At 45.4% G+C, this 24,177-nt stretch overlaps 2 protein-coding genes across 4 annotated transcripts in view; one reads left to right on the top strand and one right to left on the bottom strand.

Annotated features, from left to right (window-relative positions):
- CAPZB (capping actin protein of muscle Z-line subunit beta) overlaps positions 1-16,030 on the top strand; it is a 45,198-nt gene extending 29,168 nt beyond the window's left edge. The window contains exons 4-9 of one of the 2 annotated variants that reach the window (XM_026862508.1): positions 1,802-1,943; positions 2,466-2,582; positions 10,515-10,580; positions 11,811-11,887; positions 13,174-13,286; positions 15,178-16,030. In XM_026862508.1, the coding sequence (XP_026718309.1) occupies positions 1,802-1,943; positions 2,466-2,582; positions 10,515-10,580; positions 11,811-11,887; positions 13,174-13,276 (505 nt within the window). In that variant the 3' untranslated portion in view covers positions 13,277-13,286; positions 15,178-16,030. The remainder of the gene's footprint in view (positions 1-1,801; positions 1,944-2,465; positions 2,583-10,514; positions 10,581-11,810; positions 11,888-13,173; positions 13,287-15,177) is intronic. The other variant, XM_026862509.1, reaches the window with a different exon arrangement.
- Positions 15,513-24,145, bottom strand: PQLC2 (PQ loop repeat containing 2). Of its 2 annotated transcripts, XM_026862506.1 has the most exons (8): positions 23,771-24,145; positions 23,274-23,511; positions 22,461-22,590; positions 22,114-22,201; positions 20,843-20,997; positions 20,555-20,647; positions 19,973-20,158; positions 15,513-19,637 (listed from the first exon to the last, which is right to left on the bottom strand). In XM_026862506.1, the coding sequence occupies exons 2-8, from the start codon at positions 23,441-23,443 to the stop codon at positions 19,539-19,541; spliced, it is 921 nt and encodes a 306-aa protein (XP_026718307.1). In that variant the 5' UTR covers positions 23,444-23,511; positions 23,771-24,145; the 3' UTR covers positions 15,513-19,538. The 2 variants fall into 2 exon arrangements, with proteins under 2 accessions (XP_026718307.1, XP_026718308.1); XM_026862507.1 differs by lacking the exon at positions 23,771-24,145 and having other exon boundaries at positions 22,461-22,586; positions 23,274-23,469.
- Positions 24,146-24,177: the final 32 nt, after the last annotated feature.

Raw genomic sequence — 24,177 nt, 5'->3', positions numbered from 1 at the left:
AGGACGGTGCTGTGTATGTTGGTTACTTAAGTGCCTGTACTAAGCTTGGTGATGAGTAGCAGTAGTCACCCGTTAAAAATAAAATGATGTGGTGAGTTAATACGAAGCCATATACCCCTCCTGGGGTCAGCGTTGTTTTTGGATGCGTGCAATTAAAAAGAATTGGGGCTGTTTTGGTGACTCTGCTTTCTTGAAACAACATACTGGACTGATCTGTAAGTGCAGAGAATCTGTTGAAAGTTAACCTGTGTTATTTGCCTTAACTTCCCCTTTTCACCTGACTTGTAGAACGGATGGGTTAGTGCTCTTGAATCTACAATACTTCAAGCTAATACCTGAAGTCCAAAATGCACATTAAATCAAATCTGAAGTGCCATTAACAACGGTTAGGCTCATGTTTAGAAAGGAGGGGTATGAAGGTGGGAGGGTTCAACAAGTTTTTCATGTTGGCGATGAATGATACTTTCCTTTCTTGCAGAAGAGGAGAAGCATGCAGTCACTTGCAGATCTCTGTGGTTGTCTCCCTCATGATAGTAAGAGGCAGTAACATTGAATGGTTTAATCTGTGTGACTCTCTCCCAGTTTAACTGCTGGGAACTGTCAGTCATAGGAGCTCCTCATGCCTTTGGATGATGAGCTTTTGTTCCCCTCCAGACAGTGAATTCTCAGGTGGTTTGTCTGCTTTATGTATGTATTTGCAGAATGGCAGGAGATGCTTAGAAGAGAGTAGAAATGCCTGACTACTAAAATGTCTTGTCATTGATCTTCTGGCTCAGCTGAAGCTGCCTCCTCTCCTTTCCTCAGTTCTTCACAGGAGATGGTGATGCTGGGCAGCATGAGTTCATTGCTGAGATCTAAGTTGTGTGCCATGAAAGAGTATTCCATTTTGCTCGATGCTCCTTATGCCTGTTTGGTAACTTGAGAATGGAAACAGTTGGTAAAATGCTGTGGGTTAGAGTTTTGGTTTTCTAGAAGCCAAAATTGGTTCTTGTGCATCTTGCTTCCTACAGTGTTGGGTTGTTTACCATTATTTTTAAGTGCATCCTCCATCTGGCACATAAGGAGCCTGGAATTAGTGTTATAAAGGAGTGGGGTTCTGCAGATGTCATTGCTCTGTTAGTTTTCCAAGAGCGTACTTTTTGCTACCAGAAACCTGAGATTTAGGTAGTCTAACTCGTTTTCCATTGTATATCGTATCTGAAGCTGGAATAACATGTAAACCTCACCAGCATCCCTTCATGTCTAAGAACTTCGGTTTCAGTTCAACTCTGTTTGCCATAAATCAGTAAGTCAGCTTCACACAAACTTTTGAGACAGCAGCATAAAGCTACTTACTTGCTCCCTTTTGTCTTAATTAGCGGACTTTGTTGTAAAGAACTTCCAGACTTTCCCAATAGTGAGAGAAGAGGAGAAAGAAGGGGAAAAAAAAAAAAGACCAAACTGTAAAATAAAGCCTTACTCTTGGCCTACTTTGTAGCTTGTGCTTTTACCAGCTGTTACAGTTAATTGGAATCAGAGGAATTGTTTGCTCAAGTACTGTAGAAATCTGTAGCTAGCTCTGTTTCTCACTAGACTTTTATTCTCCTTTGGAGAAACATACATTTTTTTGTAATTAAAGTCTCTGTATTATAAAATGATTTAAACTGCTGTGTTTCTAGGTATATAACTGGTGAGACTGTGCTGTCTTAAAAAAATCTGAACTAGGATATAGAGATTCTGCATATTTAAGATTATTATTGATATCTGATGCTGGCTTGGATCCTGCTTACTCTTAACATGCCTATTGGATTGCATCCTGCAGGTATTTTGAAGGTGGAGTCTCCTCTGTCTACCTCTGGGATCTGGATCATGGTTTTGCCGGGGTGATCCTCATTAAGAAAGCTGGAGACGGATCAAAGAAGATTAAGGGATGCTGGGATTCCATCCACGTGGTGGAGGTTCAGGTACAGCCTCTGGGGCAGCTGATATACCTAAGTGAAAACAAAACCCAGTTAATTCCAGACAATTAACGAGCACAGGTGTTCCACTGAACAATGCAATATTGTGTTAGGGGCTGTAAACTTCTTTCCCCTGTTAATTTTTGAAAATTCCCTGAAGCAATTTGGATAGAGATAAGTCAGGGCTGTAATCAAAAAGAATCCCAGAAGAATTGAAAGTATGCTACTTTCTGTGCATGTGATCCTGAGATTATGTTTTTTTTAACATAAAGGTCTACAGATAAATATCACTAATTAGGTAATAAAAACAAGGTAATAGGAGGTTAAATTGCTCTAACTAGATTTGCTTTGGAAAATTAGGGGAATGTGCACACTTACAATTGTTTTTAAGAAACAGACTCTGATATGAGTGGAGTTAGACATATCTGTCCTGTTGCTTGTGGGGTCTTCTGGGCCAGCCACTATTTAGCTTTTGGAAGGATTTTAACCTTTTGTCTCTATCCCTTTTTGTTTTCCTTCCACTTCTAGGAGAAATCCAGTGGTCGTACTGCTCATTACAAGCTGACCTCCACAGTGATGCTGTGGCTGCAGACTAATAAAACCGGTTCTGGTACCATGAACCTTGGAGGGAGCCTTACCAGACAGGTACGTCTGTATATTGGCACGAGCATATGCTGCAGACCCAAGGCATGCCTTTCCTTATTTATATACCCAGTAGCCCCAGTCAGGCACAAAAAGTTGATTTTGTGAGGTGTTGTATAAACATCTATTCTCCTGCTGCGTGTGCAGCCCAGTGAAACAGTTAATGCATAAGTGTGTAATTACCAGGAAGCCCCTTGAACTTTGCTTGGTGGCAGTGTAGCTTTCTGTTAAAAATACAAAACATTCAGTAGGAGTTTAGACTTGCTTTTTAAGTCTTAGTTTGTCTTTTGGTATTCCTAAATTTTTATACTACCATATGTGTTACTCGGAGGCATATTTTTATCCATAAGATTTGCCCACTTTCTTACTGGAAGATTCCAGTAAGATTATAAAAATACAAGATGACTTCTTTTGTTACATCTCTCTTTTAAAAGCCAGCTAGGCCACTGTAAATGAACCTTTATTTTGCATTGACTATAGGATTCTTCTGTTCTTAAAGATGCTGGTTGTCTTTTAGTATTCACCTCCTGCAGTACCAAGACGCTGATTTTTAAAACATCTCTTGGAAAAAACACACCTCTCTTCTAAACATTCGGGGGTTTTGTGCCAGTGTTAATTACTTTGACTTCCTCTTGAGAGAGCCATTTCCCAAGAAGGTGCCAGACTGACTGTTGGGGCAGTGCTGCTGTCTAAGTCTCTCTGACAGGCAGGATCTGCTGGACTGGACTTCACTGGGTGAAGGTGCTTCTGCCCCAGCCACCTGCCAAAGGTTGCTGTCTCCCTGCTTCATGCTGCTGCTGAACTGCAGTTGCTAAAGATCTGGACTGTGGAAATCAGTGACTCGAGCAGAGTAATAAACTCTGGAGGACAGGAGGCATATTGTGTGGTCATGAGTGACTAGAGAGATTGGCAGTAGCTAAAACTCCTTTGTGAGACTTCCCAGGGCCGAGTGTTGCTTTCAATACAAAGGACAATGCTGACTCTGTTAAACAGTTCATGTTTTTGTACAGGTTTGAGCCAGGCGAAGGAAAGAAGGATCTGTGATTGCAGAGAGGAACTGAAATTGTGTTAGCATTGCAGTCGCAGGAGCTTGCCCTAGACCTAGGTGATTTTTTCTTTCCACGTTGTTGATTTACAGAAGAAGCTGATGGAAAAGTGTGTGTGTGTGGGGAAAGTCATCTGGAGACAGTTTTGAGCATTGCGTACTCTTAAAATGTTTGCAGTAATTACACCCGAGTTATGGTGACCCGGACAAATATTTAATCACAGGCCTTCCTAATACTTTAAATCATAGCTGTGAAGTGGAGGCCAAGGGCTTGACTCTGGCCGTGGCCTTATGGTGTGTGAGAGCTGTGCCAAGGAAAACAAGAGTCTGTTGAGAATGGGTGTCCTCAGTACACCTTGGCCTGAACTGCTAGGCCTTGTTTAGTTTGACTTTCACTCTCTAAGCTTTAGTGGGGAGATTCATGCTTCTGTCATCATTTTAACAGCAGATCATTTAATTCATATGTGATGCATTAAAGCAGGGGCCTGCTTCCAATGTAACTAACCATAAAAAAGCCACTGGGGTAATGATGCACTGCTTCTGCACAAACAATGGAAACTCGAGGTTCAGAATTTAGCTTTGGGCCGGAGATTTTCTGTTTGCCATAGCAGGCTTAATGGGACAGGCTTCGTCAAAATCCATGGCAGAAAACAAAAATCTCCATGCTGCCTTGAGGTATGCTATGTGAGGAGAAGCTGTTTGTCCTGAGCCACTTATTTGGCTGTAGCTAGACTAAACTCTTTGAGTGCAAGGCTTTTACTTTGCTGTAAATCCAGTTTGCCACATCACCTAAGGACAGCGGGTTTTATTTTTACTTTTTGGAAGGCTTTTTAGACAATCTGCACCAAACTTAGGCACTGAAAGTAGGTTTTAGTTATCTCTCAAAGAGTATTTTATAGTTATACCTTGACACTATGGGTAAGCTGATGTCTTAACCGTAATTTTGAAATAATTTTGTCCACGATAAATAGTACATGGTTTTGGTCAACTCAGTATTTCAGCTACTTGACCACCTTTGATCCCAAAATGTGAATAGCAGATGTCCTTGTGTTTCAGTGGAAGCTTTTGAAGTGTTCACAAGCTTTGTAATATCCTGGCTTATAAACTGATGGCAGAGAGAACCTTTCAGTGCTTTGAAAGGGAAGTCTGTTGAGAGCCATTACTTTGAAACCAGTTTTGCCTCGTAGCTGCAAATCGGGTATTTTTTAAGTGATGACTGGAATGATTAACTTGGTGGTCAGGAGCAGGCGCAAAGGAACAGCTCATGTAATGCCTCCGAATTCACTACCTCTGGCAGCCACCGAGAGCTGGGCATGTCTCGCATGGAAATGCTATGGGGGAGCATTTGCAACTTCATATGGAAACACTTGCTCAGTAATTCCCCTTCCTAATGTCTGCAGATTACACTCGGTACAAGTAATCAAGCAATCCTATTTGTTCTTCTGTGAATGGACAGCATGGTACAGCTGAACTCGGATCTAAAAGTAAGAGTCTAGAAATAGCTGTTCTCTGCTGTCATTTCCTATTGGTGAAATATTGTTGCCCTGCATCAGACACAAACATAGGTTTTTCTGTTGCCTTTGTCAAGACTATTTGGAAAAACTTGTCTTTCCATTTCTTGAATATCCCCAGACTCTCGTCTGGGCTGCCACTTGTCTACAAGGCTCCCGCTTAGGCTATTTCTAAATGTTGCACTGAATTTCTAAGAATTTTTTCTCTCTGCAAGACACTGTGTATTTGAGTATTCTTACATTTGGCTTGGGGCCGTGTGATGTTTGTTACGTTCTGGATAGATATTACTTAGAGGTCATGTCCCTAGCCTATGTCTACTTTAATGTCATATATAGAGAACTGACATATCTCTTTGATTCACTGAACTACTTTTTTTCAGTGGTTTTCCCAGAGCAGTTTTTCACGGAGTTGTCTCTGTCTTTGTTTATCAGGAGTAAGTAACTGTACAAGCCTTTTACTTTTCTAAGTGGACAGAATAAGGAAAGTGAGGGAGAGACATGGTAGGCAGAGGACTCGGCCTGTTTTGGGAAGTTGAAAACCTCCTTTGTGTTTAATTTACTTTACCTGGTGGTTTTCAAAATGAGAACTTCAGGCTTTTGCTTCATCAGTTCAGTTATGGAAGTTTCTTTTAAAGAGCCGGAGTTAGACTAATTGGAAAAAAAATGTCATGTGATGGGTTTTGAATGGAGTTTTGGGTTTGGGTTTTGTTTAAAATGTAGGATGTCAGATTCTGTCCTGATCCAATAGAGAAATGTGTTTATATTCACACACAAGTATAAAACACAAACCCATATGTATTTTAATATATATTTCTTTACATATGTATATACATAATAGATATGCACGTGTAAACTTTTATCATGAGAGGATGAGAAAAATTCTTAGCCAGCTACATGCATGTAGGATTCATAGATCATAATTTTGGCCTGAAAACTGGGGGAGAATTAAGGCTTAAGTGACATCTTCCCATTGGACACTTGGTTGAAGCATACTTTGGTATGGAAGATCACTTGTCTTTTTGCCTAGTGAAGGTTTGGTTCTAATCTTTAGCAATATATGTTGTTATACATAAACGCTGGCACACTGTATGTAGCCATCTCTGTTTTGACTCCAGAGGATGCACAGAAGAACTTTTTGGTGGAACTGAAAGGAGAAAGCTGATTTAATTTTTTCTTTTTTTTTCCCTTGCTACCACTGTCCCACAAGAGGCATGCAATGTCAGATAGAGAACTTCTGTATTTCCAGTTGCCCAAACAAGGGTGCTCTTCCAGACAGTCTGTTCTGGAGACGAGCCTTGATGCAACTCAGGAGCTCAGAGTCAAAGAACCACGGGCCAGGCTGGAGAAGGTGCCTCCCAGCTCACGTCTGACAGTGGCAGGCTTCAGCCAGTGCAGGGACTGAGGCTGGACTTTGGAGAGGGAAGGAGTGACCGACACAGTATGTGCAGTCTGCCTTCATGAGGGGCTGCAGACTGGAGTGCTGTACATCTGAGAGGAAAGGAGAGGCCATGCTACCTTCAGTTCACAACAAAGGGAGCAATGCTTGCAGGGAAATGAAAAATGCCAGCAGCTTTTCAATTACCTTGCACGTTCTCCAGTGACTGCAGGTAACTCCCACCCCCGTCCTGATTCAAGCCAGATGCTTGGCAGATGATTTTCTGACAGACCTTAGGGTCCCGTCCCCTTTGTGTACATTGGAATTACTTGTGTCATTTGCCACGGCACTGTATTGCTTTGGCTGAATTTTGAGTTTTCATTAGGCTGCACTTTTATTTAAGGTAAGAGCAGCTGTATGATCCTGTTTCATTTTATGCAAAGTAGATGTGGCCTTCCCGTTTTCTGGCAAATAGTCAAAACTGCACTTTGTTGGACAGATTTCTGGAGCCCCTTTCTTAAAAGCAAGACTAACAGGTGCCTTTTTGGGATAATGTTGCACACAAAGAATCCGTGTGTGTTTCCTAAGCCAAGATGGACATTGTGAGGAAGTACAAGTTTGCTGGGAAAGAATTTGGCTCAAAACTTATAGTTTATTTACATACGGAGGTGTGGGAAGGGGAGGATATAAAGTTGTAGGGGAAGCAAAGCCTGGGATTTCAAATTAAAGGAGCACAGATGTGCGTTGATTTTCATACTTGAACTGCTCGGTAGCGAAGGTGGAACGTTTTGCAGAGCTGGATGAAGGCTGGTCTGTTACAAACTCGGCTCTCCCTGCGTTCAGGAAGATGTGCCCTGTGATATATTACTGCTCAATAAAACACCAGCAGAGACGTTCTGCTATTTATCATAATAGGTAAATCCTCCGAGGCTTGTGCTCTGCAATTAGGAGAGTCATATATTTTCATCAAGTTGAGCTTTCATGTAAAGGCCTATCCCACCGACTTCCAGATGTTGTAGCATTAAGTGGGGCGTTGGGGAGTGTTTTTCTACCAGAGCGTTCTTCAAGTTGTAGCTGTCATGATCCTTAAGCTCCCCCTCAGCAGTTGTCCAGTTTCCTAGAGGTGCTGTCTCTTTAATTGCTAATTGAGTAGTATTTTGGGGTGCAGAGGATAGCGGAGATGTACTGAACTGTAATTGTCTGGGAAATTATTTCTGCTTCACACAAACATACGGATTTTACAGCGGTTCAGTTACGTAAGAGCTAATCTAGAAAAAGAAGAATTGAGCACGTGTATGGACTAGTGGCATAGAGAGCTGATGTAGCATCCCCAGATTTGCTCGTGGTTTGAATATACAGTTTGGTGAAGGATGTGGGATACTTTTGATTACACTGCTTAGAGTAAATAGACATGAAGGCCTTGAAAAGATGAGGTAAGTTCTCAGATGATTTCTGTAAAGCTGCAAGCTCCACAAAGCTCACAACCTTCATTTGTCTAGTTACAGTTTAAAGCAAGCATTGGAGAGAGAGAGGCCAAATTTTGCCTCACTGATATCCAAATAATTCCATGTATTTTCCACCTGGAGACTTAAGTCTGCCCACTGCCTGTGGCTTGGGAGCCTTTGGCTCGCTTTGGTCTGTTTGTGTTTCATTAAAGAGATTTTCATATTGCTCTGAGGCCAGAGCAGCTGTGGATGTTGTCGTCAGTTCTTCAGAGCAAAATGGTGGATGAGTTTCCTTCTTATCTTTCTAGTATTTTTAGACGCTTTCATGATGAACCAAAGTGTTTATCCAACTTAAATTTATCTCTTCTTATTAACTCTTCTTACAAATAACGTTTACAGAAAGCCCAAACAGCTGCTATATTCCATGCAGGAAACATCCGAAGTGACCAGCCAGCCATCAAGAGCTTAATATACCCAGAAGAATGAGTTTCCCTCTGAGTCAGACTTGCAGCAGATGGCTGGGGAAATGAGGCAAGGAAGCCAGGCAGCGTATCTCTTGAAGAGGAGAGGAGCGACTGAGCCATGTAGATTGGATTTGGCTCATTCTGGAGCGTTAGGTTTTTGGCCGAGTTCAACAGCAGATGGGGAGTGACAGTGGGAAGATGAGCTGCTTGTTAACATCAACTTACAGAATGGAATTTCCCCTCAAAGTAAATTAACCCCTTTATTTAAGCAGCTATAGGCTTTCTGCATAGGTCCGTGTAATAACAGCCACCGGAAGGAACCTTTAAAAATCCCAACAACTCTGCTGTTTGTATAACATGGCTGCTTACTGACTCTGAACTCCATTAAAACAGCCTCTCGTAACATCTGGGCTTCTATAGCATATAAAAATGTTTTCCTTCTGGCAGCAGTTTTTATGGAGATGTAATAATATACATTTTGAAAAAAAAAAAAAAAAATTCTATTTTCAGATTCTGCTTCTTACCAATGAGCTTGGCCTGTCCAGGTGTGGAGGAGACACAGTAGGGAGCCTGTGGAAGTAAATGACCCACTGCCAACTCCCCGGCTCCCCCAGATTTGGTCAATTTGCTGATAGTTCCCAAACCCACTGTAACATGTGTATGTGTGTTTGCATAGTTCAGATTTATATTCTCCCTCTACTGCAACTGGATCCGTTCTCCAGGCAGCATGTCTCCATTACATGTAAACAATCTGACTGCAATCTAAAGGAAAAATTAAACGTCCTTGTTCTCTTTCTCCCCCTCTTCTAGGTTATCTTTTGCCTTCAGGCTTCCAACTAAATTACATGCTTCCCCAAGCCTGTTAGAGACTTGGCTTATTAGAAGAAACCTGTAGCTGGCCCAGATTTTTAAACTCTACCCTGAGGGAGGGATATGAACAGATGGATAAGAGAATTCAGTGAGATTACTAAAAGCCTTTGAAGACTGTTCTTCCCACTACATTCTTCTCCCAGTTTTGTTTTCATGCCATCTCAGCACATCTTGTATCAGTTGAGGTTCCTGGGCCTGATGTTCATTGTTCAACAGCTTGTCTGTGTCTAGCCAGAATTTTCCTCTCAAGAACTGGGGAAGATGGTCTTTTCCCCAGCATAGATCATAGATGGTCAGCCATGACCTCTGGATGGACATTATAGAAGGCAAAGTCAGATGAAATAAAGCAAGTATTGCTGTAGTACCGGCTTCCAGTTTTTGGTCTCAGTGATGACTTGCCTAGTTCAGGTACCTGTCTCCTGTTGAGATACTATGCTGAGAACACGGTGGCATTATACAGTTAAGCTGATACAACTCTGAATTTATCCTGCAAAAAGCAGTCTGCTGCTTTCCCCCCATACTTACTGCTTTGTACGTCCCTCCCCCTAATAGCCAAATGTTGGTTCAGCTTCTTGGTCTAAAAATAAAGAGCCACCACAGACTGCCAGATTTCTCTTTCCATATTGTTGCAGTAGTTTAAATCGTCACCAGTCTTGCAGGTAGTTATGGGTTTTGTATTCTCTGCACCTTCCCTCTCTACTGGAAGGGAAGTAATGCCTAAGATGTCTTTTGCCAGGAGATCCTGGAAATGGAGACTGTGTCCCACGTGTGGTCGGAAGTAGCGTTTGAGATGAAGATTAAAAGAAGCAGCTGTTTTTGCAGGGATAGTTCACAGCTGTTAAACTGACAGCACCATCCTTGTGTGCATCTCATCAACAACAACCTTGTTTTCATATCCACATGCTGTGCTTCATGTTATGGTACATGTTCACTATCTCCTGCAGCCCCTTAGTAGGTAGGGAATGACAATTTTGTAGTGCCTGTCTACACCAGGGGTTTATTTTGATTCATGGTTTTTATTACACTGTGTTTCTGTTATCAACATGTGAGCCTTTGTCAAGTTCTGAGAGTTTCTCCGTATGTTACTAGTCCGTTTGCACATTGAAAGAGTTACTCCAGGATTTTGAGACCTGCTTCTTCCACCCCTTCTTTTGATAAGGAAAGCTGTTGTGCATCTACCACCAGATTTCTGTGTGACCCGTGGACCTGTATCTTTTCTTTCTAGATGGAGAAAGATGAGACTGTGAGCGACTCCTCTCCACACATAGCCAATATCGGACGCTTGGTAGAGGTAAGTGCTGTGAAGCCACCACAGCTTGAGCCTGCTGCAGGTTCTCTTGCTATATTTGGTCCCAAGTCTAAGAATTCTGCTGTACGCTTGCTTTTGCCTTTACAAACAAGTTTCCCATTCATATTGTACCGAGTCTAATCGTGCTCATGTTGTTGCTCAGTGTTTGATGCCTCAGTACTCCTCCTATATCACGTCTTCTAACAGTTTGCAGACACAAAACCTCCAGTCTGCATTTTGTCTTCTCATTACAGTAATAACCTTCCTGTAAAATAAGTGGTCCTTTCCTCAGAATGAAAAAATTTCCCACCCCCCTGCTTCTGGGCTGAATTTTGTAAAGTCAGGTTGTGTAATAGAGAACTGTCCTTCTAACTGGAAGTTCAGTGTATATCAAGTGCTTGTTAAATCCTCTGGAATTGGTTTTAGTGTTTGACTTTCTGGCAGCTGTCAGTCGTGTACCTCAGCATGGTGAGTGGAGAATGTGCCTGCGTTAGCTGCTCAGAAGGGTGCTACACCAGTCTGCTCTTCTGTGCACTGTCCTCTGTCAGGCTGTTCTCGATTTCCTTGATCTTCAGCACCACTTTGGCAAGAGAGGAGGAAATTCTCAACTAACATAGACCATAATGCTTTTTTTAAAAGAACTGGGAAATGAAAGGAAGGCAGCTACTTCTTTTTTGGTCCCTTTTCTAAGTTTTTGGCTTGAGTGAAAGCGACCTAAATTAAAAAACCTGCGTATTTACAAGATGTTTCTCAAAACTGTTTGCCGTGAATGAACGAGTTGCCAGCTCAAAAATTCAGGGCGAACCCATAAGCACAAAACTATTGACCTGTTGGTTATTCTAAGTGACTGACTTGCCACTTACAGGCCGTTCAGTGCCAGGACATTACAGAGTGAGGCTGGGGTGAAATGTGTTTTCCTTTTCTGCAGCCAAATGCAGGAAAAACTGATAGCTGGATAGAAACTGCCCTCTTGTGGTCCAGAACGACGTTGCCTGTAAAGCCTAGAGAGATTAATAGGGAGGAGAGGACAGGAATAAAGCTAAGCCTTTATTTCTTTGATAAGAACTGGGAGATAGGGTCATACTGCCTTCTGTGAGAATTTAAACAGTAGGAATAACGGTGGGTTGAACTGTGCTGTTCAAGATGAACGCATCCAACGCACAGAAGAGCGCATGTGCGCTGTTCTGAAAACAGCTGACATGACTGAAGATCTGGTTTCTTACTTTTTTCTAGGACATGGAAAACAAAATCAGAAGTACACTGAATGAGATTTATTTTGGAAAAACAAAGGACATCGTTAATGGGCTGAGGTAAGGGGCTCTGCAGCTGCCTGTTGGACCCCCTTTGCTTCCCTCCATTCCCCTGCAGTGCCTGTGGTACCGTCCCCAGCCCAGCATTGATCTGCTTTTGTTCGCTGGAACTCCCCTTGCCTACACAAAGTCTTTTCATGTCCCTAATTGTTCACCTCACTGTGCTTGGAAAACATTATTTGTTGTGTGGTGTTTAGGGAACGCTTCTGCCTTGTAACTGTAGAAATTTGAAGCAATGTTTTAATCCCTTCTTCCCTTGCCAGGAGGAAAATAGTCCAATTAGCAGCACTTACATTTCAGATTTATTTTTAATTAGGAGTTTTATTCTTCAGAGTCCTGAAAGTTGTACTTAAATTCTGACTTCACTTTCTACTGTTATTAAAAACAGTCAGCTGGTTCCAGAATTAAATCATGACATTAGTGGTTTGCAGTATTTAGACTTTGTTTTAAATTCTGTCTTTTCTCTCAACACCGCTGGTCAAAATACAGTGTACTAGAACAGATTAAATGACTAAACCCCCTGTGCCTTTCTGTAGGGGAACTCTACATTACTTTTCAACCCCTGCTCATTTCTGGTCAGGAATTTTACATAGAAATCCCAAGCTGGTAGTTCTGATGCTCGTAGAAGAAAGTACAGAACTGTGGTGCCAAATCATTTTGCTTTAAACTGCAGCTAGACCTCCTAGCACACAGCGATAATGTAGAATAAACAAATGGTGCAAATAAGTAAGCTGCTGTTCTCTCGCATACTAAAATCTGAAAGAAGATAGAATAATGGTGCTAATTAAATATTTGTTCTGCCTTCTTAGCAGCATGGGCAGAGGGAGTTGGCAGTATCTGAGAAAGCAGCTGTTCTGGGGTGGTTTTTTTTTTTGCAAACCCCAGCTTTCATAACAGGCCTCTATTTTCATTTGTGGTGTGCAGGGGTTTAGCCAGGAAGCGTTTATTAACATTAAAAGGAACTATGTAATACAGTCTTTTTCCTTGTGAACATTGCCTTAAGCTTTTGTAATTGAATCTGTTTCCTGTGTCTCTCCATTGCTCAGTTTGAGTCATGGTACTTTGTGCATCGGTGAGATGATCTGCTCAGAACTGGTAACACACAGAGCATCTGGCTTTGGCGTTTCCTCTGGCCTTTTTCTTGTCTTTCCTAACCTGTGTATTTACACTTATTCTTCCTGAGTGTGCTCCCGGTGGTTTCCAGAATGACCAGCTCTGTGTTACTGAGTTCTTCTGACTCTTCTTTTCCCTGTTTACTTCCCTCGTTTCTAAACTGCTCTCTGTAGATCTATTGATGCTATCCCCGACAACCAAAAGTATAAGCAGTTGCAGAGGGAGCTTTCTCAAGTGTTGACCCAGCGCCAGATCTACATCCAGCCTGATAACTAAACCAATCCAGGTACCCCCTGCCTGTGAGGTGTGACAACCAGCACTAAACCAGGACTCACCCAGCCAAGACCTCTGCATGATAACTGAGACCAGAACTAACCCCTAACTCCCGCAGACTGATAAACGACATTTGATCCGTGTTTCACCCAAGGGTTATTTCTTAATACGGCCAACTAAATGCTGTCATTTTTATTTTAAATGTTGCTCCACCCTTTCCCCCCCATTTGAAATATCACGCTCTGAAATGGGGCAGGATTTACCACTTTGCATTCTAGCTTGGGAGCAAGAAAGGAGCACGTGGTCACGTACCCAGAGTGATGTTAGCCTGGACTGATTCGATCCAGGAGCTGTGGGACTCTGTTCCTTGTGCACCATCAGTTTTCTACAGCTGTGGTGCACCACTTCAGATAAGAAACTCCCTGTAATCTTAGTGTTCTCCCTGCAGAAAGGAATGAAATCTTGGAAGTCTTTCAGTTTTGAAAAAAAATGACTGGTACTTCCTGTGACTTCTGAGTAAATGCGAGCTCACCCCACACACACATCCCCTATTTGCCCCATGTCTTGAATTTCCTTGGAGCTTGAAATCCAGTCCTGCTCAAGCTCTACTGAAACCTTGCTAGCCTCTGTGCTCTGCACAGCCTCTGAAGGGGTTTGTTCATACGCTCTCGTTTGCTCTGGAGCTCCGAATGTCTAGGATGCACGGCAGTGACTAACCCTGAGCCAGTTTAACCTTCCACTCCAGTTCATAATGAGTTACAGATGGTGTCTTAAACATGTTAAGCTGACGAAGGGGAAAAATGCACTATTTGTTGATAATGGCCAAGAACCACCTCTTTAGCCTGTGACAAATGCAAATATAAAATGTATATATTTTTATTAAAGCAGTGGAAGTCTCCAGAGACAAGAGAATGGAAATACTGTTATAAAAATGTTAGGAAAATAACTGACACAAAGAGCAGCCTTGTTTACAGGAGACAGCATCCAGGCAAAATAAGGTAGCTTGGAGTCCTGAAAAGGGTGTGAAATATGATTTATGTGGGGAGGAATCCTACCAAACTGGATCCTAACTACTTCTCTGTGGTAGCAATTCCTGAAAAGTCTAGTATTGTTCTATCCATGATCATACTTGAGAGGGCTTTTTTTTTTAAAGTGGAGATTTCTTATTTTACTGTTGAAAATGGAGGTTCCTCCACACCCATCTTAGAGGGCAGGGAGCCAAGATGATTTCTGAAAGAGGCAGCTTTTCTTTTGTAACCAAACGCTGAGCAAAAGTGAACCCCTGCAATAATCTTGCTGTGACAGTGTCTCTGTTCTTCTTCGGCTGCTTTGATTCACGAATTACTCTAGGTAAGGTACAAACTGGAAAAGCAAATTCGAGAGCAGAAACTGGCCACTTTTCCCCCTGGTGAACACGCTGGAGGGAAGTTTTGACGTGGCTGCTCGACCCTGGGTGAACAGTCTGCAAAAAGGTTCAGGAGCTCCCCTGGCCCGGCCCTGTTGATGTTTGTGGGTAGAGGCTGGATTTTCTGTGCCTTCCCCTCACGGTCCTGTGGAGAGCGAGAGCGCTAACACCCTTCGCTGGTGCTACACTGGGGTTTTTCCAATCTGTAATGTAAAAAAATTGGGAATCTCCCTCCAGCAACTGGAGGCTGAGTGGAGCTTCTGGGGAAGCGTGTCTTTTGGTGCCAGCCTTGCTAGAGTGAATTTTGCTTTGATATACTCACTGAAGTGTTCACTTTGCCTTCTGCTTTCTGGATTAAAACAGGCAAGCTGAGTTTTGTGTCCTCTAAGCCTGGGTTGAGGTGCTTCTCCTTCCTCTTGACTCACATGCCAGGAGAACTGTTAAAAACACCACCTCTCCAACGCATCACCTCTGACTTGCGTTTCCTTCTTCCCCGCAGGTCTGTGCAGACTTTTGCAGACAAATCAAAACAAGAAGCTCTTAAAAACGACCTGGTGGAGGCTTTGAAGAGAAAGCAGCAAAGTTAAAATACTCTTCATGCTAACAAGACATGCCATGCACTCGTTAGATTCCTTTCTTAGAAAACTCATCCCCCCCTTGCCCTTTTCTGTTACGTCACGTCACGATTTGCATTCAGTACTATCCATGCAACGCCATCTTCTCCCCATGAATAAAGCTGTACAAACTTTTTCAGTCTCTGAGGCCTACTTTGCACCACATTTTACTATTGAGACCTTAGGCTATGTTTCTGTAGAAGTCCATGTATTTTTTTCCCCCCTGCCCTCTTCCACCCTCCCCCATTTATATGCATAAACACAAATCATTGTTTGTCTTTTCCTCCCCACCCCCTCCTGCCTTTTGTTACATTGGTGTAAAAAATGTAAAACAAAAATTTATTAAATACTGTGGTGTGTGAAAGAGGAAGAACTGGAAAAAAAAAAAAAATCTATTCCACGTATGTTTGGGGGCTGGGCACAGGGGATGGCTGGTGGGAGGGAGGGAAGAGAGGGTGTTTCCTCAGTGTTGTACTATACTGACTAAACCAGATTTGCAAGGAGACATTGATTAGGAGACCTGCTGAAAGTTCTGCTCTTCTATAGCCTGGTTCCAAGGCGCTTTTCTGTCAATTTTTATGGAATGCAAAAGGGGTTTTTTGTTTTGATTTTGTTTTTTGTAAAGCTTAAATTGAATCTACATCTGATACTTGAGCCTCCATACTAAAAAAAAAAAAAAAAAAAAAAAAAAAAAAAAAAAAAAGACTAAAAAAATAAAATAAAAAAAAATAATCCCAGGAAGCAGTGTGTGTGTGGTTGGTGTCGTCCTTATTTCTCTTTCCTTCTTTGCAGTGTTACTGGGGGTTTCCTCTGTAGCAACCCCGGCAGCCGTGCTGGCTGCAGGTAGGCGGCCGTGTGCTTGGAAACAAAGACACTTGAGTTCAGCCCTAAGCTAAAGGGCTGCTGGACTATATGGTCACAGAAAGCTTTTTTTAAATTATTTTTTCTTGCATCCAGGTTAGCTGACAGGGCGTTGTTTGAAAGAGGGTGTGATGCATGGCTGCCTTACTTGTGGGCCTGCCGTGCGTCCCAGGTGCTGGCACTGGAATGTTGGCATCCTGCTGCTGGGAGGGATGCTCCAGGCAGCCAGCAAAGATGAACGAGATGTATTTAGAGGAGAAGGAGTCGTCCAGCTTTACCAAGTGTTAAAAATTAGTCTGGGGAGAAACCTGTGTGTTGAAACACTCTGGTGGGCAGAGGGGAGGCGTTTCGGCTCCCTTGGCAGTTTGAGGTGGCTGGTTCCAACAATCAATGTTCACCCAAAAGCTGCTTCTTTGCTCAATCCCTGTGTGATTTGTGAACCTTGTCCGGATTTTCTCCATCTTTAAACCCTTGGTGGTCAGAGGGACCTTGCACAGTGTCAGGTCCTCTGCCCCTTCCACTTGCTTTGGTTATAACAGACTCCATCCTGCTGACACTGAGAAAGCAATTACCTGCTGGGCTCTTCCTGCACATGGCTGTTGGAATTAGCCTTCGGGTGAACCTATGCAAATTGAGACTGTTGGCATTAATACTGATTAACACACTCTAATTTTGCTTTTCTAATGTGACCTGTTCCACATCCAGACATCTGCAGGTGATTACGGTCCTGTGCCAGGGTATTTATCTGGGGGCCTCGGGTCCGTAACGGGATGCGGGTTGGGGAGAGGCACACGTGTGCCTCAGAGCTGGGACCCCCCGGGGGAACACGCTGAGGTTCTGTCCTAGGAAAAACCTTTTTTAAAGTTGGAGATAAGCGTGTGTGAACTCTTGAGACTCGGGAAGGAGCGTGTCAGCCCAGGAGGGGGGAGACTCACGGTTCCTCTTGCCTATTTTCAATTGTAACGTGCTAAAGGGCTTTTTGGGGGGATTTGTTTTCCTTCTCCAAAGCCATCTTGGTGCACACAAGCTAAAAATGGAAGCGTCACAGATAAATGCAACGTGTGGGTTTGGGGTATGCAGACACCCTCAGCACACGTGTGCAGGGGATGCTCTTTCTGCAGAGCAGTCGTACACGTACGAGCTGCAGGATCGATGCAGCCACAGCAGCAGTTTCTGTTTCTTGCCCTTCTCAAAGGGCTGTAACCTGGTAGTTTGGGGGCTAACCTCCAGGTTTGGCCTGGCTGCTCCAGCCGCAAGCCTACCACCAAGTTACGTTTAGTGCTTTGGGACAAATGGTTTCTGGGCTGTGCCCTTTCTGGTTTAACATTTGCCTCTGCAAAAATCTTAAACTGCAGGCTCTTTTGAGGACGGGGCTGTATTAGAGTCTCAGAGGGATGATAACCTCAGCAAGAGCCTCCTTGTGACACGTATTTCCATCCACCACCATCTCGATGGCTGCTGGCGCATAAATTCCATCTGCCAAATGCAGCTGCTTGCCTTGCTCCATCTTACCTACCTAAGTCAACTTTGTACTTAATCTGTGCTTTGGATACACCTGTGGGAACAAACTATATTTTATATATTTTTTTTTTTACCTGCTTATGTTATCTTCTGTCTAGCTTTAAGAAAAGTCCTTGGTTAGCCAGTATGTGGCAATTATTTAGTATTGTGAATGGCAGAGACGAGGCTCTTCATTTCCACAAGGTAGTTATGCCTAATCCCATCCTATCCCTCAGCCATAGGTCAGTTTAGTAAAGCCAGATCTCAGTAAACCACACTGCCTTCCCCAACACTTCAGGGCTGAGCTAGCAAACATGAGCCGAGGTTAAAAACCACTCCTTTAATAAAACCAAGCCCCAGGGATAGGTACTGAGGTCTAATGAAGCTGCACTTTCTATCTTGCTAGGAATCTGCTCATGGTTTGTATTAGTACTGGATGTGAATTTTCTGCAATTCATAGTGAAAGACAGCAGAGGAAATCCTGCTGCTGTGAGGATGGGGAAGAGACGAGCAGCCCCCTCGACCACAAGAACTGTGAATTAATGGGAGTGAAAAAGCCACCAGCTTTGTTGAAAGGGGTCAAAGAACCTGGAAAAATAATAATTCTGAAAACAAACGGCTCAGCTCCAAATGCTGGCAAGGACTAACGGCATGGGACTGGCTGAGGAATTGTAAATTAGTGGTAATAGAGCTAAAAGGGGCACAGAGTGGGGTGCTGCAGGGGTGGGCAGTGGGGAAGAGGTGGGGAGAGTAGCTGGAGGGGGAGAAAAGGGGAGTGAAGAGCTAAGAGTGACTGCAAGGAAAGGAAAGGTTTTGGCTTTAAAAGGAAAAGTTGCGTTCACTTTTCTTGAAGGGCCTACAAGCTTTGGTTGATTTTCCTCTTGCTTGCCCAGTGAGATTGAGCTGCTCCTCCCCAGCAGAAATAGCTCAGCCTGGGGCAGGGAGCCCACGGGCCGAGGCAGCCAGCTCGGGGCTACGCTGCTGCTCTCCCCTGCACGCCCCAAAGCATCTCTCCTGCTGCTGCTTCCAGTCCTTCTGCCATCACGGAGCCACTGTGCTGGTGTGCAGAGCCCCAAGAAGGGGGTCACTTCATCAACTTGGGGATAATTCATCAGTGCTGGGAATAAATTCATCAACGAGAGAGGGCAGGACCAAAAAACCTGACTGAGCGGGAAGGCAGCATCTTCTGCCTGGTAACTGTCCGGCCAGCTAAGCAGAAAGTGATGGAGCCACTTCCTCAAGAAATCCATGAAATTAAAACGTGGGTGAGGCAAAAAATGAGAGAAATTGGGACTGTGAGATGCATTAAGAAAGAGGCAGGAGCTGCCAGATGAACCAGCAAAATAAAACCAAAGGAGGCAGGTGGGGCAAGGACGTGTTTTATAGACGTCTGAGCTGTGCTAATTAAAATAGGTACGTGTGGACCAAAACACTTTGGTTACGCTGTTCCTTCCTCTGAACTGGTTCCAGTCACTGTCGTTCATGACAGGTTGGTCGTCTCTGTGTCCCTCCACAGCCCCTTAGGCTATTCCCACCTTTGCCAGCATTAGGGAAGCTCCAGATCACCCTCGAGAGACAGCAGGTAAAGCAGAAGTGACCGGGCTCAGCTGTGGGGTGTAAGAGCAGCAAAGAGCGACCTTTTGAGGTATCAAATAACTCCCTGTTTATCCTGATAACATCATTGGTATCAAAGAGGCACGAGATCTCTCAGCAGCATCCTCTGCCACTTAGGCTGGGCTTAGAGTCTTAGCAGCACAACATGTCTCCCACTGGCTCAGGTCTTCTTCTCCCCAGAGCCACTAGGACAGAGGGGCTGGTTTGCCCGGCGTTAAAGCCAGATTTTGTGTCTGCATCATCCTGTTCTCCCGGCGAGGCAGATCCTTTGTCAGCTCTCCAGGCTGTCACCCTGCTCGCCGAGAAGAGCATCCCTCTCCTCACGGGTACTGGGTCTTCCTCTCCGATAAGCAAGGAACTGGAAGGAGATCTGGGAGGAGGTTAAGGCTCTGCACGCACGCAAGGGTGGATTTATGCGAGGTGTTGGGTCTCACCACCTGTAACAATGCTGTTTGTGCCAGGAGAGGTGGAAACAGGACAATGAGTTTAATGCAAACAAGGGTCTGAGGCATTCAGCTGTTGCAACACCATAAATTACTCACCGGCACGCGGGTGAGCAAGCACAGCTCAAAAGCAACCGCTGAGTAGCAACAACCCACCTGCTCCTCCTACCTCACCCTGCCTGCCCCGAGACGGGCTCCCTCCCTGCGCAGCCTCGCCGGCGGGATGCAAGCCCCGAGGGCAGCGTTGGAGAGGAAAGGATACAACCACATCGAGGGACAGGACACCCAGGCTGCCCACCAGCCAGGGGAGGTGGTGCAGGACGTAGTCGCCTTCACCTTGTCCCTGCTCGGGGTTTTTCAGGAGGACGCTGACGCCGTAGAGCGAGTTCCCCAGCATCACCAGGGCAAAGAGGGAGTAGGAGACCCCGATGGTGGATTTCCTCTTGTACTGGAATGAGAGGGGCCAGAGAGCGAAGCTTGGGTGCAGCTCTCCAAACTCTTACTAGAAAGTAATATTAAGGACCCCAGAAAAAGAAGAAAAAAGGTGGTGACTCAACATCAAGAGCCTTTTAGTTCCCCTTTTGCTTGAAAATAAAGACAAAATGAAAGCCCCGCCCTCAAAATATTAGTATGTTAAAGGGAGGGGAGAAAAAAGAAGGTTTCAGAGCAGAAATACAGAATAATAATCCCTTATAGAATGATTAAGATGGGGACCTAGGACCTCTGAGAAAAGAGGAGGAAGATGATCCTACCACCCCTCTTGGGTGGAACTGGAAATCTCAGAAGCCCGGGGGGCTCCCAGCACCCGGCTGCTGCCCTGCCCCGCTCACGGTGCAGCACTTACGTTGGTGTAGATCTGGGGGACTCGGGAGCACAGGTAGAGCACGGAGGAGATGGAGCCGATGGTGAAGCCGATGATCTCACTCCTGGTGAAAGGCTGCAAGGCAGGGGGGGGCCGCAAGCAGGCCCCATGTTTTCAGAGACAGACCACGGCTCCATGCGAGGTGGCACCGGGGCCAAAACCCAGCCTTTGCCCTCCCCACATATCCCTCACCCCGCTGAGCGGGATCACATCCACCCCACCAGACGCTTTATCTCCCCCCGCATCACCCAGGATTAGGAACCAGCTCACCTCTGACCCAAGCTCATCCGTGGGAGCAGACAGCAGAGATCTCCCTTTAAATGTGGCCGAGCCCTGCGCCATGGCAGCACCTCTGCCCACGAAGGAGACGGTCGACACCATCCCCAGGGAAAGGAAGACGAAGGCTGCGTTGATCGGGGCAGCGACTGCGGGGAATCAAGCAGAGGCTGCATAGGGAAGGCTCCTCCCTCAGCCCCCAGCACAGCCCAGCAGCCTCGGTGGGTGCTGGGACCCCTCTGCGTAAAGAGACCTTCAAGCTCTCCCTTATCTCTGCGGCGGCTCAGCCAGCACCCAGTGACTCGGGCAGCAGCTGCTGCGGGTGTTTTATCTCGCAGCGATACAGGCAATTTGTAAGTTATCAGGGAGGAAACTGCTCCTATCTCAGCAGACTGAGAGCATTTGAGATTCTTTGGGTTTAGGGCTCTTAAAGATCATCCAGAAGTTTTTCACCGTCTTAACTCACAACGCCGCACATTCAAACCCCTGCCAGACCAAGCCCTGCTTTGACAGCAAGACTTGTATTATACTCTGTAAACAAGCTCTCCAGCATTAAAAAACCCTACATAGTTGACGGGCCAAGTATCAGTTGATTTAGTAGCTTCAAATGGTTAAATGGTTCTCAAGGGACAGCTGTTTGTAGTTCACAGCTGCAAGGCTAAAAAGTGGATTTTTCTCTTGCTGTTTAGGCTTTGCAAGGTCTGTGCAGGTTCCCTCTTTGCTCCATCTGAACAGGGAGGAATGACTTCAAGTCAAGGCTACCATTAATTGCAAGAGGAGTATTGATCCCAAAACTGTCAGAAAACTTCTCTCCCCCCCCACCTTTAAAGCACTGTCCCGAGACAAGAGTTCTGGCTGTGGTTTCCAGCTCCAAGATGGAGTCACTATGTAACTGTGGGTAAGTAACTTTTTGCTGTACTTAACGCAACTCACAGGGGGTTTATTTTCAACCCGGATGCTGCACATGGTTGTTCACAAGGATGTGTGGAAGCCCCAGGCATGGCCGGTACCTATTGGGCTGTTAAAGCTATTAAAGCTTTGGCTTTTAGAGGCACTCAGTTTATCCAAGAAAAAAAAAAACAAACCCACAAACCAACAGCAAGCAATGAGGCATCTAATAGGTGCATCAATGCATCTGCAAAGCATCTCTGCCCGGATGTGCATCCCCCAGGGATTGCTCCTGGCTCTGCAGCCAAGGACAAGCCACCCCGAAAGATGTGCCAAGGGCAGCACATGGCCCCACCACCCTCGTAACCCCAACTCACATCCTCCACCCTGGTTCTTCACTTTGTAGTAGCAGTAGAGAGCCAGCATCACCAGGTCTGCGAGCACGTAGTAAACAGCTGTGTAAACCTGCCAGGAGAAGGATGAGTGTGGGTCCTACCTGCAGAACAGCTTCCGGGTGATGCCTGGGGTGAGCCAGCATCCCTGGGAGAGAAGGGGCAGCATCCTCAGGGAGAGGATGGAGCATCCCCACGGGGAGCAGGGTGCATCCCCAGGCTCTTAGGGTCTCCATTTCCCAGTGCTGGATTAAGCAGCACCCAACCCATCCCTCCTCCCTGGAGTTTGGGGTGTTTGAGAGCCGACCCAGCCCCAGCAAGTTGGTCAGTACCTGCAGGGGCAGCTGGTCTGCCAGGAAGGAACCGATGAGGTTTAGGAGGTCTCCACCCAGCCATCCCAGCAGGAAATATATGGAGAGAGCCCGGTCCATGATGCCTGTTTTACAGGCTTGGTAAAACTGGCTGCAGAGAGAAAGTCAGGCAGGGACACAAGCCATAACCCCCGGCTGGTTCAGCGCTACCTGGGAACCATCCCCAGGTTTCCCTGTTGCTCCCACCTGGATCATTTTGCAATTGTCCCCCTCTCAAAGCACTCAGCGTGAGGAAAAACAAAGATTTCCTCTAACAAAGCCACATGCTTCCCCGCAAACCAGCCCCTATGAGAAGTCCTGCGACCCCCTGGGTGCTCACGGCAACCCGCTGAGCTCAAGCCCTTGTGATCTGTGACGAGAAGCACCAACTGCAGAAACCTCCTCTCTGGTTACAAAATCATCTCATGATACACCGAGACTGGGTGCGACCCCCAAAGTTCCCCTCTGCCACGGTTGTCTCAGCACTTCCAAGAAGCCCAGAGCTCCTGGAAACATTTCTTCCACACGTATGACCTGCAATGACTGCATTGCAGTTGGCTTACGTGGCTTGGCTACAGCTGCCAAGCATAATAATAACAATAAAATAACAAACAAGGCTTTGGGGCTGTACCGCCTGCTCCTTCTTCGCCTGTTATGCCCAAATTTTCCAGGCCCAGATTGCATTTGCTGGGTAGATTTAATAATTTATGCAGCTTGCGCTTGAAATTTTGATTTTTAGAGAGGAGTGTTGTACCGAGGGAAGGGCTCGGCCGGGTTTTGGGGAGAGATACTTACGGAAAAGACGCAGCTGCAAAACAGAAGATGGAAATCAGCCCCAGGACGATGCTGGCGATGTCCCGGCCGTCCTGGGCACATTCGTGGAACACATCCATCGCCCAGCGGGAGCCGTTGGGGCAGTCGGAGAGATTCCCGCGGGGGAGACCCCCCCAGCGCCGCACAGCCATGGCCTCCGGTGCTCAGCTCCAAGGAGGGGAGTTTGTTAGTGTCCAGCAGTGAAACTGTCGGGATAACGCTGGGAAAAATGCAATGACATGGGAAAAAAATAAGTAACGCTGGGGAAAATATATTAGGAACAGGGTCACGGTTCCTCCGGCTGCGGTTTGAAGCCGGCTTGTGTTGCAAAAATCTCATTCCGGATTAATTCACCTTTACTGGCCTTAATTTCACGTCCGGTGGGATGACCCGGCCGGGAAAGCCGCCAGCCCAGCAGGATTTGGCCTGAAAGAAGAACTAAAACCCAACGGGCACATCCTTGCAGGACAGGGACTTACCGCGCTCGCTGACGGCAGTTCGGGAATTGGCTTTATTTGTTCTTTGGAAAAATCATCGCTTTTCCAGAAACCTGTTCTGTTTTCAACTCCGCTGCTTCTTCCGAAACTTGCTGGGTTTCCTTTGAAGATCTGCTGCTTTTTTTTTTTTTTCAGAAACTTGCTGTTTTTCTTCCAAATCAGCTGCTCTTTGGGGAAGTTGCTGGGAGTCTCTTTGTAAATCCGCTGCTTTCGCGGGGGAGGGGGAAAATTACTCGGGATTTTTTTGAAAATCCGGCTGCTTTTTCAGAAACTTGCTGTTTTTTCTGCAAACTCGCTTTTTTTTTTAGGAAACCGACCGGTTTCCCGGCGTTTTTGGGAGGCGCCCGCTCCCGCCCGGCGGGTCTCCTGCGCATGCGCGCGCGGACCTT

Source organism: Athene cunicularia (genome assembly GCF_003259725.1).
Source record: "Athene cunicularia isolate RWA chromosome 21 unlocalized genomic scaffold, athCun1 chr21_part1, whole genome shotgun sequence".
Lineage (NCBI taxonomy): Eukaryota > Metazoa > Chordata > Aves > Strigiformes > Strigidae > Athene > Athene cunicularia.
This window is presented reverse-complemented; position numbering and strand designations above follow the sequence as displayed.

Excerpts from the sequence above, each read along its gene's own strand:
- PQLC2 (XM_026862506.1), bottom strand. The coding sequence starts at position 23,443 with ATGGCTGTGCGGCGCTGGGGGGGTCTCCCCCGCGGGAATCTCTCCGAC. Across the intron at positions 20,648-20,842 it reads CGGATGAGCTTGGGTCAGAG|CCTTTCACCAGGAGTGAGAT; the intron begins GTGAGCTGGTTC and ends CCTGCCTTGCAG. Across the intron at positions 19,638-19,972 it reads TCCTGTCCCTCGATGTGGTT|ATCTCCTTCCAGTTCCTTGC; the intron begins GTATCCTTTCCT and ends ACCTCCTCCCAG.